Raw genomic sequence first — 15,718 nt, forward strand, 5'->3', positions numbered from 1 at the left:
TCCCTTATTTGTTTGTTTTGCAATTGTAGTTTTCGCGGATTTTCGCGCGACTTTAGCCACAGGCAGCCCAGGGGTGGTATGTGTTCAATGTGATATATAATTTGGCCGATTGCGTAAGTCTGGTTCAGCCGTTTGAGACAATGTATGAGAAAGCTTCGAAAATTGCTCTAAATACTACATATGTAAAGGAACTGAAATAAAAATGGCTTACCTCTTGTATTTCTTGCCTTAAATGGCCTAAATCCCACCCTAGGAACACAGAGAAGGCAAAAAAAATGCAAGAAATACAAGAGGTAAGCCATATTAAATTCAGTTCCTTTACATATGTAGTATTTAGAGCAATTTTCGAAGCTTTCTCATACATTGTCTCAAACGGCTGAACCAGACTTACGCAATCGGCCAAATTATATATCACATTGAACACATACCACGCCTGGGCTGCCTGTGCTTTAGCGCGTACGGCGATGTTTTTGTCACAGCAGCTTCCCAGAGTTCTTTGTAAACTTTGCTTGTTGTTGCTAAGGCAACGCCAAAAAAGCAATATGGCGGCCTGAGAATAACGCGAGGAAAACACTTTCTACCTTTTAAAAGTCGTCGATATGCAAAGAGAAACACAGATAGAGCTACATTTAAGCTAGTTTTGGATACTAAAAGAAAAGGAGTCGTATAAGAGAAATTAAATAGAAGAAACATCGCCTTATACGTGGAGAAATGCCCGTGGATCGCGTGCCAGTTGTTCACAAATTTGGGATCATATCTCACACTCAACGCTTGGCTTTGGAGGACAGACTTGCTAAGAAGTCCCTTGATGCTGAACCTCCCCGAACATTTTCGAGAACACGGTGAGAAAAATAATCCGTATTTTTTTGTTGATCTCTTGTTATCATCAATTTTCTGTACATGGTTTGTTGTTGTTTATGCGAGTGTAAGTTTATTTGGCACCATTAATCTAAAACTTGATTTACACCTTGATAAATTTTCATGTGGCCCCTTGAGGCATTATTTTCTAGGAATAGTTAAAGTTTATAACTGAACTGACAGAAAAAATCATTCCGGCTCAAAGGATTTTTTTAAAGTGGTTTTCAGATATACAGTTGATATTTATGTAGCATTTAAAGCTGATTTCCAGTCCGTACTGCGCAGACTCGGTGTTTGTTTTCGTTTTTGTTTTGAATTCGTTGAAACGTTACATTTCGTTGACAGCATACATGAAGTTTTTTAGTCCGCCATTACGGTTCGGTTCGTTCAAGAATTCCCGATGAGCTGTAACGTCGGTTTGAAATAGCGTCAAGGTTCTTCTACTCGTTATTATTTGTTCTGCAAGGATATCTGGCGTTAACAATGAAGAAAAAGGTAAGTTTGTCACAGAATTTTTACCTTTGCTAGTAAACATTCCTTCGTGTGAGGCTCACATAAACATTGCAGCCGAGATTGCGCAGTACGGACTGGAATTCATCTTTAAGGGTTTCTGTGTCTAACTTCCCCTTCCTTTCACTAATCATCCCTTTTTTCTTTATTCAGAAGAGTACCCTATGAAGTTACAGAGGATTTTATTGCAAAGGTAAATAAATCAGTTGAAGTTGATTCTCTGTCCGTCCACTTTGCATAGTTAATTGCCCCCGCAGGGTTTTGGCCCAGAGGCCAAAACCCGAGGAGGCATCATAGAAGTCCCCGCGTGTATATATAAAGGATTAGAAAAATAGAAAATATATGAAGAAATATACAAGAAATGTATGGTAGTATGCGACGCGATCCCGATTTGATAAAACTAGGCGCGCACGGTGGTCTCGGTTAATTTCACGGCAAGCACGCAAGGTGTTTTGGGAGTTTCGCCGCCATACTGCGAGCAATAAGCTTAAGATTTGTTACTCAAACGTCTAAAAAATTACAATTCAAAGCTAGATGGGTATCTTGTTCAAGATAAGTTCGCTGAATTGAAAGACCCATTTGTTCAACCGGATTTGTCAAACACGAATCACAACAGACCGAAAGACTCAGTCACAATTTTAATTGTGACTGAGTAGTCTGTTTTTAAAAAAACAGACTATCCAGCTACTACAGTGCAACCCCGATATAACGATCCTCAATATAACGATATCCCCGGTATAACGATGAATATGCTCTGTCCCGGCAAAAGTTACAGTAAAATGTATGGGACAGAACCCCGATATAACGATCTTCGATATAACGATATTCCCGATATAACGATGAGAATTTAGCGGACCGAGCGTAAAATCTTCCCCGATATAACGATATTACAGTATCAGTACACAGTTAAAATATAAAAAAAAATTGAACAGTAATCGAGTACAGTAATCCGTAACGTTTCTGTCAACAGCTTTTAGTTTACGATTCCTCTTTATCCTCCTTGTCATTTAATATTTCTCTCAATTTTAGTATCTTTGACTCCTTCTTGTGACCAAACGTATACGTCGCCGGGATTTCAAGGCCGATGCCTTTGTTCCTGCGTTTTCCTGTAACTTAAATTATTTGATACTCATTACAAGTTCAATTAAATAATATGCTGTAAAAAGTTCATTTAAATTTTACCCCGATATAACGATATTTTCGGCCATTTTACGGCCATATCGTTATATCGGGAGTCTCGATATAACGATACCTCGATATAACGATATAATTTCACTGCTCCCCTGGCATATCGTTATATCGGGGTTGCACTGTACCAAGTTTTGCCAGTTCTTGGCGAAACACACTCCAGAGATTATATTTAAGTAAGTATTAACTGAGATTAATTGTAAAAAAGATTTTACAAGAGGTATTGAGAGCTGAGACTCGCGAGACATTTTCATCAAAAGAGGTGAGAAAATTCTGCCGCATCTTTGACAAGTCAGTTGTCAAGACGAAGCCTGTGGCGGTTTTCGCTTCCAGGCCAAGAACATTTATTTAAAACAGTTAGACAGCTCCAGTTGTTCGATAGCTGTTTCGAAAAGATCAACCTTTTTTCTCGTAGAAACGAATATCCCAATACGAGGACTCTTTTCAACCGTGAAATAGTTATTACTCCCGGGTTATTAAGGATCAAAAATAAAATTTCTTTTTCGAATCTTTGAATGTGCCATATTTTGTTACTCTGGGAATTTTTAGGCTTTTTGGCCTGGAAATTATTTATTGTAAGTTGAATATTATAAGCCCGGAAATAAGCTTGCGTGATCTCACCACGAATTATGTGTTATGTGTTATTTCCCCTGGGTGTTATTTCCGCGCGCTAGGTGTGCAGTCCATCGGCATCAATAGTTATAAAAAAGACTCCACTAATCCACTTAGACTATTGATGTAAAAACAAATTATAAAAAGGCGGGGGCATTTTTATAGTGAGAACGATTACTAGTATTAAATGAAAGTGCATATGCCTGCCAACATGGTCCGATGCAAACATGAGGGCTAGTGAGCTTTTGAGAATTGGACTTCATTAGCAAGTCTGAAACAGAGTTAACTTGGGATGTCTTATTACTTTTGTTGTGGTTTTCAGTTCAATGACAGCAATGAAGAAGATAGAAAGGAACTTGAGGGCTTTGCCCTCAAAATGATCTCCCGTGCCAAGGTAAAATTTGTACACGCTATTTTGTTTGGATTATTTTAAGGTTATAAGTTGACACCTGTTTGATTTCAACAAGAGAAGAGCTAGGTTTCCCAGCTGTGTGGTTCATGATGATGGCATATGAACAGAGTTTATCCTATATTTGTTGACAAATATTTTTCTTTGTAGAGAAGAGCTGGTATCCTGGCAGGTGGCAAAGGGGACCATGTTGACCTGGCTAGATCCTGGACAGAGCTGGGATTACTGGCTCAGTGTACAAACAGACAAGTGCAAGAAGGTAAGAGACGTTGACAGAGATGCTTACTTTGAAGTTGGACACATTCAGAACCTTAAATTTGATATATTTCTTTGTATTACAGAATCTCTAGAATTGCTTATCACATCTCTTGGGCATGCTCCTCCCACTGAAGATCAACTTCCAAGGTACGTATGCAATAACAAGTGGCATATGTCAAGTGTGTCAAGTGTGTGTCAAGTGACATTAATTAAATTCAAACCACTTCTAGTAGTGTAAGCTGGGATGTAGCTAAGAAAACACTTAGCCAGCTCATCAACAAGCCTAGCTGGCTTTTCTGGCCTTAGCAGCTCTAAAAGTTTACCTAAGTCTTTGTTTTTATGTGAAGTTTCAGCCAGATTTGAGTTCTATTTCAGCCGGTTAAATTAGGCGGCAGCCAGCCCTTAGCGACATCTCTGTGTAACCTTTACTGATCACATCACAAGTCAGCATAACCACCTTTTCCATTTTTTCCCCTTTCTTTTACAGTTTGTTTTATCTGGCAAAGAGTTGTCTTCACTGGTTAAGAAAGTGTGGAATAAACCAAACCTGCCTCAGGACGGCAGAACTTAAACTCATCAGGGTATGTTTGCACAAGAAAAGTAGGAGAAAAAAATTCTTGTGTATAAGTAAAGACGAAAAAAAAAAATCAAGCCAACTCTTACTTACTTACTTACTTAACCTCTTCTTGCCCCGGAGGACACTTGAGGCCATAAAGCCAACTCTACCTGGGTAAAAATGGATGGTGCAAAAAAAATCTTGCATAGGATTATGTTCACTTGGTATTTATTTTTTTTTTGCAAATACCAATGCTGAAAAAAATCCTACTCAGAAGAAATTGCGCAACCAACCCCCTCCCCACCCATAAAAAATGAAGTGGTTTCTCCCTGATATCACTAATTCAAATTCTTTACTGTTACTGTTTTAGATGGGTCACTTGGCATTTACTAGGTTGTATTACCACAACATGACACAAGACCTAAAGGTACATGTACTTTCTTAGTCCATGTGAAAGTTTGTGTATTATTCTGAAACATCAATTATTTGGATGACAAAACTTGCATTTAAACCTTCATTGCTGAAAAAAAAAAAACATGTACACTGATGTCTAAAGCAATCATCGTTTGAAATTTTCTGAAGTACATAACTTTTTCTGATCTTGCGTAGCTAACTGTGTTAACTAGTGTTGACCCTTCAAAATAAATTTTGAAGTAAATTAATTATTTTATACAATTTTACTAATTTATTACATGTGCATATAGGGCTATCAAGATGAAAAACGATCCCTACTGCAATACCTGTCAGGTAACTTAGTAACAGTGTCCTAAATTTTTAGTTACCGGTACATAAATTAATAAGTTAACAATCCACCATGGACAAAAGTGATAGTTAGAAGGTTTCATTAACAATTCAATCTTCACAAATTCAAGCAGATCATCTTAAAGAGAAATGTCTTGATCTGCCAAGAAGAATCCTCTGCTAGCACCATAGGCCTGCAATGAGTACAGAGTTATATGTGGTTGTAGGCCGTTGTTGGGCACACTGTGGGTCTATGAAGTAAGCCAGTCATAGGCCTGTACACAGTCATGCATGCAAAGAGCTTTTAAGCTGTATCCCCATAACATGCAAAGTAATGTATATGTTGTAGTTTAAAATGAGTTTGTATTTTTCTTTGCAGGGATGTAGCTAAGAAAACACTCAGCCGGTTCATCAACAAAACCAGCTGGCTTTTCTGGCCCTTGCAGCTCCAAAAGTTTACCCAAGTCTTTGTTTTCATGTGAAACTTCAGCCAGATATAAAATCCTCTTTCAGCCAGTGAAATTAGCCAGCAGCCGGCCCTTAGCGACATCCCTGTCTTTGTTTAAGGATTATGATAATAAATCTAGAACAAAAGAAAATACAAACAAACAAGTCATTTTGACCTGAAATTTATTTTAAGCTTCGACATAATGAAATACTGAATACAGATCTTAACCTTTATGAGTAAATTGATTTTGCTGTCCATCCTGTTAATTTTAGGGCTTCGGGATGAACAACAAGAGGCATACAAGTCATTTCCAGGAGTTTTACTGGCTGTAAGATACATTAAAGAAGTGGTAAGTAATCAGCTAAGCTGTAATGAAAAAAAATAAAACAAGAAAAAAATGTAAAGATGGTAAGCTCAGTTTTTTTTGTCCAGCAGTCGTGTCATGTTGAACAATTCATCTTCATTACTTACAGTAATATGATCAAGCTTTAAATTTACGATCTTTATTATTTGCCTCACACTTGATAATTTCGACATGCTGATCCTAGCAGTATGCAGGACACATGTCACATATCAACCTAGTAAATGGTCCAGCTCACGAGTCTCTCGTAGCTCAGTTGGTTAGAGTGCCCAACCAGTATCTGGGAGGCCATGGTCTTGTCATGTTGAGCAATTCATCTTCAAGAAAAAATGTTTTTTTTTTTTTTAAATTCTTGTTCTTGTTTGCTTCAGGGCCAGCTTATTTGCACTGGATGTGGTGAACCTTACCAAGAAGATTCTTCAATCATAGAGCCTTTACCAGAACCAACCAAAGCCCATGAGTCAGAGCCTGGAAGTCAGGAGAAACCAGAAGCAGAGGCAACTGCTGTGGAGGCTACTGATGGAGAGAGGGTTGGCTTACCACTGTTGCTTGAGGAAGAGGAGGAAGAGGAACAAGGAAGTGGAGATCTGGTAAGAAAAAAAGACGTTTAATAGGCCCTTTGTGTGACCCGCTCATATGGTACAAAATCAGCCAGGCTGGGTTGCAAAACACAGTGGAATATTCAGAACAAAGGGATGCACTGTGAAACTTATGACCAAGCACGGCTGATTTTGTAGCATGTGACTGGGTCATTCAAAGGGCCTATTTATGGGTTCTGTTCAAGCTAATTGGTGTTTAGGGAGGGACCATTACAAAAGTGATGGGGAGGGTGGGAAAAAAAAAAAAAAAACAAAAAAAAAATCATGCAAGGGAAAATGCCAAGGAAAAAAATTGTGCAAAGAGGAAGGCAAAGAAAAAAAATCCATTCAGAAGGAAAGTTCCTATTAAGGACCGAAAACACCTGTCATTTTACATTTGATGAGATCAACTTTTTCAGAGTCAAAGCTAAAAAAAACGTTTGTTTAAAAAAAAATTCGAGCAGTAGGTTACACCCATAAAAAAATTCCAGCACAAGCAATGGGCGTAAAAAAAATTCATCCTAGCTGAAACTACCCCACCCCCCATCACTTTTCTAGTAGTCTGTCCCTTAAACTTGATCATTACATGTATTTTGGCTATTTGACTCTTGTACACTGTATGTTCTAGGGTTTTAATGAAGCCGTCTCTCTCAGCCCCGCCCACAGCCCAGCAGCTGCCAGTAGCATTCATGACTTGTCACCAACTCTCTGGCATGCCCTGGATGTGTGGAGGAGTGTCATGCATAGAGGGACTGGGTTGAGACAGGCTTTGGAAGGACTTAGCATGTGTGGAACAGGCTTGGCTACAGAGCTATGGTATGGAAATGAAAACACAATGAAGTTTATACTGTACATGTCACATTCTGATATTATTGAATTCGTAGCCAAACAATCTGCCTGTCAACTGAATTAATTTGTTTTTCAGTAAGTTCTAGAGCATCTGCATTGAGCGAAGTGTCCCATCTTCTCAGAGCTTATCCCAGTTTCTGTAGCATTAAGCGACTAGGACTAGTATTTCTACTCCTCACAGGATGGGATGCTAGTCTATTACCCCCAGCATTAATATCGTTGGTACCCATTTATAGCCCTGTGTGGAGAAAGGCACCATGAGAGTAAAGTGTCTTGCCCAAGACTGAACACAATGCAATGACCCTGGCCAGGGCTAGAACCCAGATCGCTCCACCTGGGTCTTCCACACTAACCATTTGACTACCCCCACCTACCACGTTGATGTAAGTCTTAGACTGAGCAGACCCTGGGCAAAAGGTTAAAAGTAGTTACAGTTAACTTCTCTCTGCAGCTATAATATTGTTATATCAAAGTCAGGTGTTTTGTTTTGGATTTTAAGGAAACTAGACCTACGACATTATATACTCTCTTACCCAGGCGTTCTCCTCTCTTGCTACAGGTTAGATGTATGCTGTGCCTTTCAGGTACTAACCGAGGTGTCCAAGCAAGAGATTGCAGTTCTGCGCACATTCCAAGCTCTAGCGGCTGGTATATTCACTAGACCAGCGGAGATATCAGCCGCGCATGCGCGTCCTGTTCATCTCTGTAACAACTGCCTATCAACTATCACTGGACACCAGTCCCTCGACGCCAAAGGATTCCCTGACGATGATTTGAACTTCGTTCAAGAAAAACATCGATCACCTTCAGGCTATTTATCCTTGGGAAAAACTCCAAGTTTAGTTCGAGGATTGCGTGACTTCGCTGACCTTGGCCTTGAAGACAAGCAAGTGACACTTACAGAGGATGTAGCAGAGAGCATTGGGTCACGCGATTCGTTAAGTGACACTTCTTCTGAAGCCAGTTTTGCTGATGTCAGCAGTGTGGAGAGTGGGCGCCGTGGAAGATCTGGTCACGTGAACGCCAGGTCGGGTAGCAATATGTCAAAGACGTACAAGAAAACACGACGAACAGAGGCAAGTAAAGGCGAAAGCTCTTCCGAGTCAGAGGGTGAAATAGAAAAGCCAGAAAAAACTCAAATAAAAAGTTCAAAACAAACAGACATTCCGAAGAAGGAAACCGATGGATCTGCTCGCGCCCGCGGTGAAACAGCGGTGCGATTTAACGTTCAAGAGCCAGAGGTCTCGAACACTGAGGGTGGGGTCCCTGCGGCACGCATGGAGAGGTCGTTTACCAAAGACAGTCTGTACACACAGGGAAGCTCAGTTACACTTCAATTAGCTGACGAAGGTAAGCTTATTACCAACGGCTTGAATCTTACTGTTTAGCGATCTAGAACGTCACAGGTTCATATAGAACGAGAGACTGATTTATGATTGAGGTCCTAGAGATTCTAATTCTTTAACTGGAAATATTAAAGTAACTGTTACATGCACTGAACGTAACCAATGAAATTTAGATCTTGTTAATGTGACGACAAAAATACACTGTGACGAATGTGGGAAGTACTTTCCTGTAGCTGTTGTAACATTGAAATAGTAAAAAATGGAAAGAGAAAACATCAAAATGTTGGCCAATTCAACAAACGCCAAAAAAGGGCAGGTAGTAAACAGACCATGATGAGAAGGTGTGGATGATGTTTACAGTCTTAAGCTCTGTAACGTTGTTCCACATCCTCTTATCGTGGTCAATGAAAACTATTTGGTGTAGCTGCAGTAGAACACCAAAAACGGAAATGTTGAAACCATTACAAGCCAATGGCCAATTCTCTCTATGATGCGCACCAGCAGGGAATCATGGTGTTTGTATTCAGCGTTTTCAAGTCTCGTGCATGTTTGAATGAATACAACTACCACGATTCCCTGCAGGCGCGTCTCATAGAGGGAATCGGGCTTTTAACAAATGCTAAAATGGTAGAGAGACCATTGTAAGAGGTTCTGGATGGGATTTAGAGTTTAAAGCCGAAATTCCATTCCAGATCCTCTTATCGTGGTCAGCTGCGTTAGAATGCCAAAGACGGAAATGTTTAAACCATTACGAGCCATCACAGATGCTAAAGCAGCAAATAATACTAAAAGGACCATGATATGAAAGTCTGGAATGGGTTTACAGCTTAACGCTTTAACTCCGTTCCAGATCTTCTTATTGTGGTCACTAAAAACTGTACGATCTTGATTCACGAGTTACTTCATGTATTGTAGAACATTGTGTAACACAAACGAGCGAGTGTCTTTGTTTTCTTTTAATGAAACATCATGACTAAACTTACAAGCAGTCTGTGTATTCTTAATGATTACATTTTGTGGCAAACGTCTCTATCATGATATTTGGTATTTTACCAGTCGATAAGGTGTTTTACTTTTAGTCGTTTCCTCGCATCTTTCTGTTTGTTTCTCCATTTCTTGTCAATCCAAATCCCAAGTAAGTCTGGAAGCGCAACAGAGTTAGTAACCACGATTGCGTTGCTGTTGCTGCATCTTTGCTTGACTGAGAAGATTGAAAAGAGCAATCCGTTCACAATCAATCTGTTGAAAATATAACATTTTTTGTTCATTCATTACAGATGACAAGAGTAGCACGAAAACAGGTACTTCCCAGTTCAGCGCGCCTGGGTTGAGCGGGTGGCGCTGGGAACTAGCTTACCTCTACACGGACTGTATGACGTCAGTCTGCATGAACGGACAGAGCTCCATCATTCAGAAAACTGCTCTGCTTGGAAGCGAGGCTAACCAGAAGGTTACCGTATATGGCAAAAGAAACGCCATGTCCCGGGAAGGCCTGGGACTTCTTGATCTCCTGAAATTAAGATTTTCCTTAGAGCAAGGTATGTGTGCATCGCTTTCATAAGCTCCCTCGTGTATTGGGCACAGATGATATAGCCTGCGTAGCAGGCGTCTGTGTTTGCCCTTCACTCGAAACTATGGCGCCTGCTACGCAGGCTAATGATATATGAAATAATAGAAACAAAAGTCAACAAACAGCACTGACTAAAATGTTGGCCAATTTATCAAACAGACTATGATAAGAGAGTTTGGATAAAGTTTACAGTTTAAAGCTGTAATTCCGTTCCAAACGCTCTTACCATGGTCAATGAATTTTTTCCATTATCGGCGTAGCTGCGGTAGAAAAAAGACTTTATTTAGAGACGAAATGTTGAAACCATTTCTGAAACCAAAGACGAAATGTTGAAACCATTACAGGCCTTCTAAACATTAAAATGTTGGCAAATTTAGCAAACGCCAAATGGCAAAAGCACTAGTCTATAGAGACCATGGTAAGGAGTTCTGGATGGGTTTACAGCTTAAAGCTGCAACTTCATTCCAGATCCACTTATCGTGGTCAGTGAAAAGTAGAATGCCAACGACGAAAGTGTTTTTAAAAACCATTAGACCAGATGTCCATTCGAGATACTCTTATCGTAATCAGCGAAAAATATAATTTAACAAACGCTGAAATAATACTAACAGACCAGGCTACGACGGTCTGTCAGAAGCTGTAGGTCTATTCGAGATCCTCTTAGTGAAGTCACCGAAAAATAGAATGCCAAAGGAGGGGAATGTTTGAACCGTGACGAGCCATTGGCCAATTAAACAAACACAAAAATGAAGAAATAAACACTTAAGAAATCATTGTAAGAGAGTATGGATTGGGTTTACAGCTTAAAGCTCTGTCCATTCCAGACTCTCTAATCAGTAGTATAGTAGTTGGGGGTACGAGATCATTTTTTAAAAATAGGATCTCGAACAACCCCAACTACTATACTACTGCCCAGTATTGGATCCAAAATGGAATTCTGAAAATGGAATCAATACCTAGGATCAAAACTGAAAACCAAATCTGAAAACTAAATCTGAAAAACCAAAACTGAAAATCAAAACCTAGAACCCATACCTAGGATCCAAATCTGAAAACCAAGCTAAGCTCTTATACTAAAAATTCAAAATATGAAAATACATAACTAGATCCATGCCTTAGATTCAAAATGGAAAAATCGATAAATCCTTAGTCATTGGTCTGGAATTTAAAAAGAAAATACAACACCTAGGATCAAATACCTTGGTTTTAATTCCTAGGTTTGGTACCTAAACCTAGGATCAAAACCTAGGATCAATACCTAGGATCAAATTTATAAATTAAATGGAAATATGTTTTAGGTTAGATTTTATAATGCCCGTATGCATAGCTTGATATACCATCATCTAGTAAATATCGTTTATCATCGAAACAGCTGAGTGATACTTTATTTATCTCATAACTTCCAAGTTGATGGTTTTGGTTTCTAATTGTTTTCATTTTATGATACATCTGTTTATCGTTAAAGAGTGTGTCTTTATAGTTCTCATGTGTGATGGTCTGTCTGATAATATTTCTTTTGATTCCTTTAGCAGTCCTACTACCTTTCTGGTTGTCTTTCATATAGCTATACATTTTTGATCGTAGACCAATGAATTCACAAATAGGCACTCCTGCGGTTTCATCCTTAAATTTACCGATGACTCTATTATTTGTCTTGTCAAAATACGGTGAGCTTTCATGGTAGTTACTGTTATCGAATTTATCTCTGTCATTCCAAAAGTCTTGATATACATCATCAGCTTCAATTTCATACATCAAGCTGTCAGTGTCTGTAAATAGTAGCTTGGCTTTATTTCCATATTTTTTCTTAATATAGTTATAGTGAAAATCATACATTAATGTCTTGCTAAGATCCAGGATACACATTCCAACATATGCCGGTCGATCTAGGGTGAGTACTTCTTTGATCTTATGTAAAGCTACTAAATCTTCATTAAATATCTTACTACTGACATAGGTTGGTTTGGAGGTCATCTTCAATAGTTTCTTCTCATCAGTTACCAATCTAACATCTACCCGCTTACGAATATTTTCCATTGTCTTACCATAAACACTGTTGATCATAAGTTTGAAGAAGTCTTTCTCGAAAGCATTGGCAGCATTCTTACGTTTGTCAGTATTGAAGTCAATATATTTCTTTAGCCATGGAGACTGATTGAACTCTAACACTCTATGGACTTTAGTCAATCTCAAGCCGAGATCAAGGTACAACTGAAGATTTCGATAATGCAGTACATAGTTTTCTTTATTATTCAAGGTAGGTATCAGTTTATATACTAGCCCTGTTGATATGTTATATTTATCTGCAATGCTTTTGCAATACTCAGATAGCATATCTTTGGTTACTTTCACCTTTTCCGGTCCAAGAGGGTATTCGTTATGGAGATCATGCAATTCTTTAGGATACTCCAAATCTACTTCCAAAATCAAGCCCTTTTTACTGTCTTCTTTATACTGGGCTAAGTCCATTTTATCAATCTGTTTTTGTGTCATCCATCTAAAGCCTCCAGTTGGTAGGTATTGACTCATTGCCCATGCGTATAAATTATTAGCATCGAGGTATATGATATATTTCGAGGGCGCCTTCTTATCATAGGTTCTCATGTATTTATTGTTGGCTTTTCCATATCGGTTAGCTATATAACTGATACCTCCTCTCATACCATTTTCAATGAATTGGAACATATCAATATCAACCATAAGTTCTAGTTTTATACCAGTCATTTTTTCGACTTTTTTGCTTGTTTACAAGCGAAAGTAGGAGAATAGGAGTTATGTGGGGCAAAATTTGGAACCACATTCTTGTCTACTCTCAAGGGACTTTTTTAATTTCTCAAGGGACTGTTTTAATTTCTCAAGGGATTACTTTCCGCTGTGGGTGATCACTTGCGATCTCGTGGAAAAAACGTGACTTGTCACATTTACAAACGTTATATAACAATTTTAAAAATGACATGTCAGCTTTCTTATCTCAACGCACGTGAGTCTGAAAGGCGATCTATAAAAAGCGTCGCACAAACAATGGATTGCGTAACTAACGCTAAAACACGAATAAATAATCACTAGCACTTACATCGTTTAAAAATTACAAACGTCACAAATAAACCATACCAAAAAACTCGCTCTTTTCAAAGATATTATTGAAGTTAAAACAAATGCAAGAGATGGGGGCTTCTTTTAGCTTAGGAGCGGTTAAAAATTAGGCCAAATTTGGTCGCTACAAGCGCCATTCTATTTCGTCATCAGCCTAGGTCGTTAGGGACGTGACCTCGCGTTGACAGCAATGTTGCATGAATCGGCTTTACAACATGCGATCGTATCTACGCAGTTCGAGTGGAATTTCAGTCAAAGACAGCAAAATTCTTTCGTATTTCATCTTCAAATATAATTCGAAAGCATTCACTGTATATATGGCTTTTGTTTAATCCTTCTTAAGCCCACGAAGAAGCTTTCTTGATATCCGACCCTCGCAGAGCCTAGACAAAACGCAGCTTGAGTGTATCGACTTGTTTACGTCGCAATTATATGCGCAATGTTTTCTCCGACAGTAGTCGGAAATATCCGTATTTTTTTCGTGCTTTTTCGTGGAGCAATCGTAACGATACGGCCTTGAACACATTGAACAGCGGTCTACCTATAACAATTCAAATATGGCGTCGCAAAAACAAAGCGTCGAACGCATATTTTGCTGTTTCATTTGCTAATTTCGCTGCCGTAATCGACTGCCTCGAAAGGTCCTTGCAATTTTAAAGTATAGAATTGTCAGATCTCGGTGAAATTTGCACTGTTTATTTGTGTAATGTTGAGGAATATGTGTATAAATACCCGGCGCGGACGAGCCATTTTTGACAAAATTATATGGCTGCATTTCCTCCGCGAAGATAGGAAATTGTTAAACTAAACTACAAACCAACTGTAATGATAAGTTCGAAGAACAATGCACAGGATAAACCTTCGACTCATACTTCATGCAAAAAAGTCGGTATCTCGAAGAGACTTTGATTAACATAGCATCCCATGAGAGCCCAGGGCTGGTAAAGTAATGACACGGATCGAGTTTATAATACTGAAGGCAGGTCTTACGAAAGTTTTCAAATACATCAGCCAGTAATAGGATATCAGATTGGAGATACAGATCGTGATAATCTCCCATTGATTTGAGCTTGAATGTTTTCCATACTTTTTTAACATGTTTATAGTCATTATCAGTGATGTGCTCATTATTCAGGATACTGTAAAAGTCTTCTTTAGTCGGTAGCCCCTCATTAAATTTTTCGAAACTGTCCATGAAGTCATAGGGGTATAATTCTTTTCTTGCCATCAGATCAAGCTTTTTACCTTTAAATTTTTGAGAGGTATATTTTAACGATTCTCTAGGTAGATTACTGACTAACTGCTCAAAGCTAGAACTCATAAACTGAAAACTATCAATAAAATTAAGATGATTACCAAGCATAAAAGCCATATACTTTTCCATATTATTTGGTATAGCATTGATATTCATCTCTTTGATCTCTCCTTTTTTATTTTTGTATGTATGGTTCTTAACAATAGCTCCAATCTCTTGCATTATAAAATGACTATCATAACCCCTTAGATTATGGAATATAACTGGTATTTTTATCTTATCCGATTCTATTCTCAATTTAAGATTGCATTCTTGGTGTGCTGAGCCTCTGTATTTACCAGTAATATGGCAATGGTCTCTGACTCGTATATCATCATCAGTATATTGCTTATCACAAATATGACATGCTTTTGCTTTTTGAAATTCCTCTTCATCATATTTAGTCATCTTTAACGGTTTGTTGAAATGTTTTCTCATCACTTTTTTGCAGTAATCGACTTCATCCAGCATCTTTTCCATGAATTTATACACAGCCTTTTCACCTCTGTAAATTTGCGCCGGCTTGGTATATTTATCATCATAACAACAGACAACCTTATAACCATACCCACAATCCCTGTGCTTCTGGTATGCCTCTGTATATGATTTACCATCATTTGGCTTACAGCCTGAAATCTTTTCAGTTATAGCTTCGAAATCAGCATATATAACGAATGGTACTTGTTGTTGTTTATGGAAGTTGTTAAATTTGAGTATGTTTTTACCCTTCTCTGGCATTTGTACTGCTTGACATCCATTGATTGTAAGACAGATCTTCTTATGATCGTTTAATACTCTTTCCGAACTAAAGCACTGTAGGCAATGCATACAGAAGTTCTTCCTTTCTCTATGTTTGGTTTGGTTGTACATAAATTTATTAAAATCCTTTATGAGAACATAATGCTTGTTTTCATTCTCAGTTATCAATAATAAATTCATCTCTTTGTCATATTTTTCTTTTGAAACAAAGATGGGATATGGCTGTTTGTCTTCATAACCAAACACGTTGATATTAATCTCATTTTGCTTTTCAATCTTGCTATATTG

At 38.4% G+C, this 15,718-nt stretch overlaps 1 protein-coding gene across 1 annotated transcript in view; it reads left to right on the plus strand.

Moving 5' to 3' along the window:
• The first annotated feature begins 537 nt into the window (after positions 1 to 537).
• The window catches only part of LOC144663390 (uncharacterized), a 36,190-nt gene continuing 21,009 nt past the window's right edge, over positions 538 to 15,718 (plus strand). Inside the window, exons 1-13 of the mRNA XM_078524314.1 lie at positions 538 to 842; positions 1,522 to 1,561; positions 3,491 to 3,562; positions 3,728 to 3,836; positions 3,919 to 3,982; positions 4,323 to 4,416; positions 4,762 to 4,818; positions 5,096 to 5,138; positions 5,853 to 5,929; positions 6,313 to 6,531; positions 7,148 to 7,335; positions 7,928 to 8,718; positions 9,992 to 10,252. Coding sequence (XP_078380440.1) covers positions 712 to 842; positions 1,522 to 1,561; positions 3,491 to 3,562; positions 3,728 to 3,836; positions 3,919 to 3,982; positions 4,323 to 4,416; positions 4,762 to 4,818; positions 5,096 to 5,138; positions 5,853 to 5,929; positions 6,313 to 6,531; positions 7,148 to 7,335; positions 7,928 to 8,718; positions 9,992 to 10,252 — 2,146 coding nt within the window. The 5' untranslated portion in view covers positions 538 to 711. The remainder of the gene's footprint in view (positions 843 to 1,521; positions 1,562 to 3,490; positions 3,563 to 3,727; positions 3,837 to 3,918; positions 3,983 to 4,322; positions 4,417 to 4,761; positions 4,819 to 5,095; positions 5,139 to 5,852; positions 5,930 to 6,312; positions 6,532 to 7,147; positions 7,336 to 7,927; positions 8,719 to 9,991; positions 10,253 to 15,718) is intronic.

This window comes from Oculina patagonica, chromosome 8, assembly GCF_052425735.1.
Source record: "Oculina patagonica isolate OP01 chromosome 8, crgOcupat, whole genome shotgun sequence".
Classification (NCBI taxonomy): domain Eukaryota; kingdom Metazoa; phylum Cnidaria; class Anthozoa; order Scleractinia; family Oculinidae; genus Oculina; species Oculina patagonica.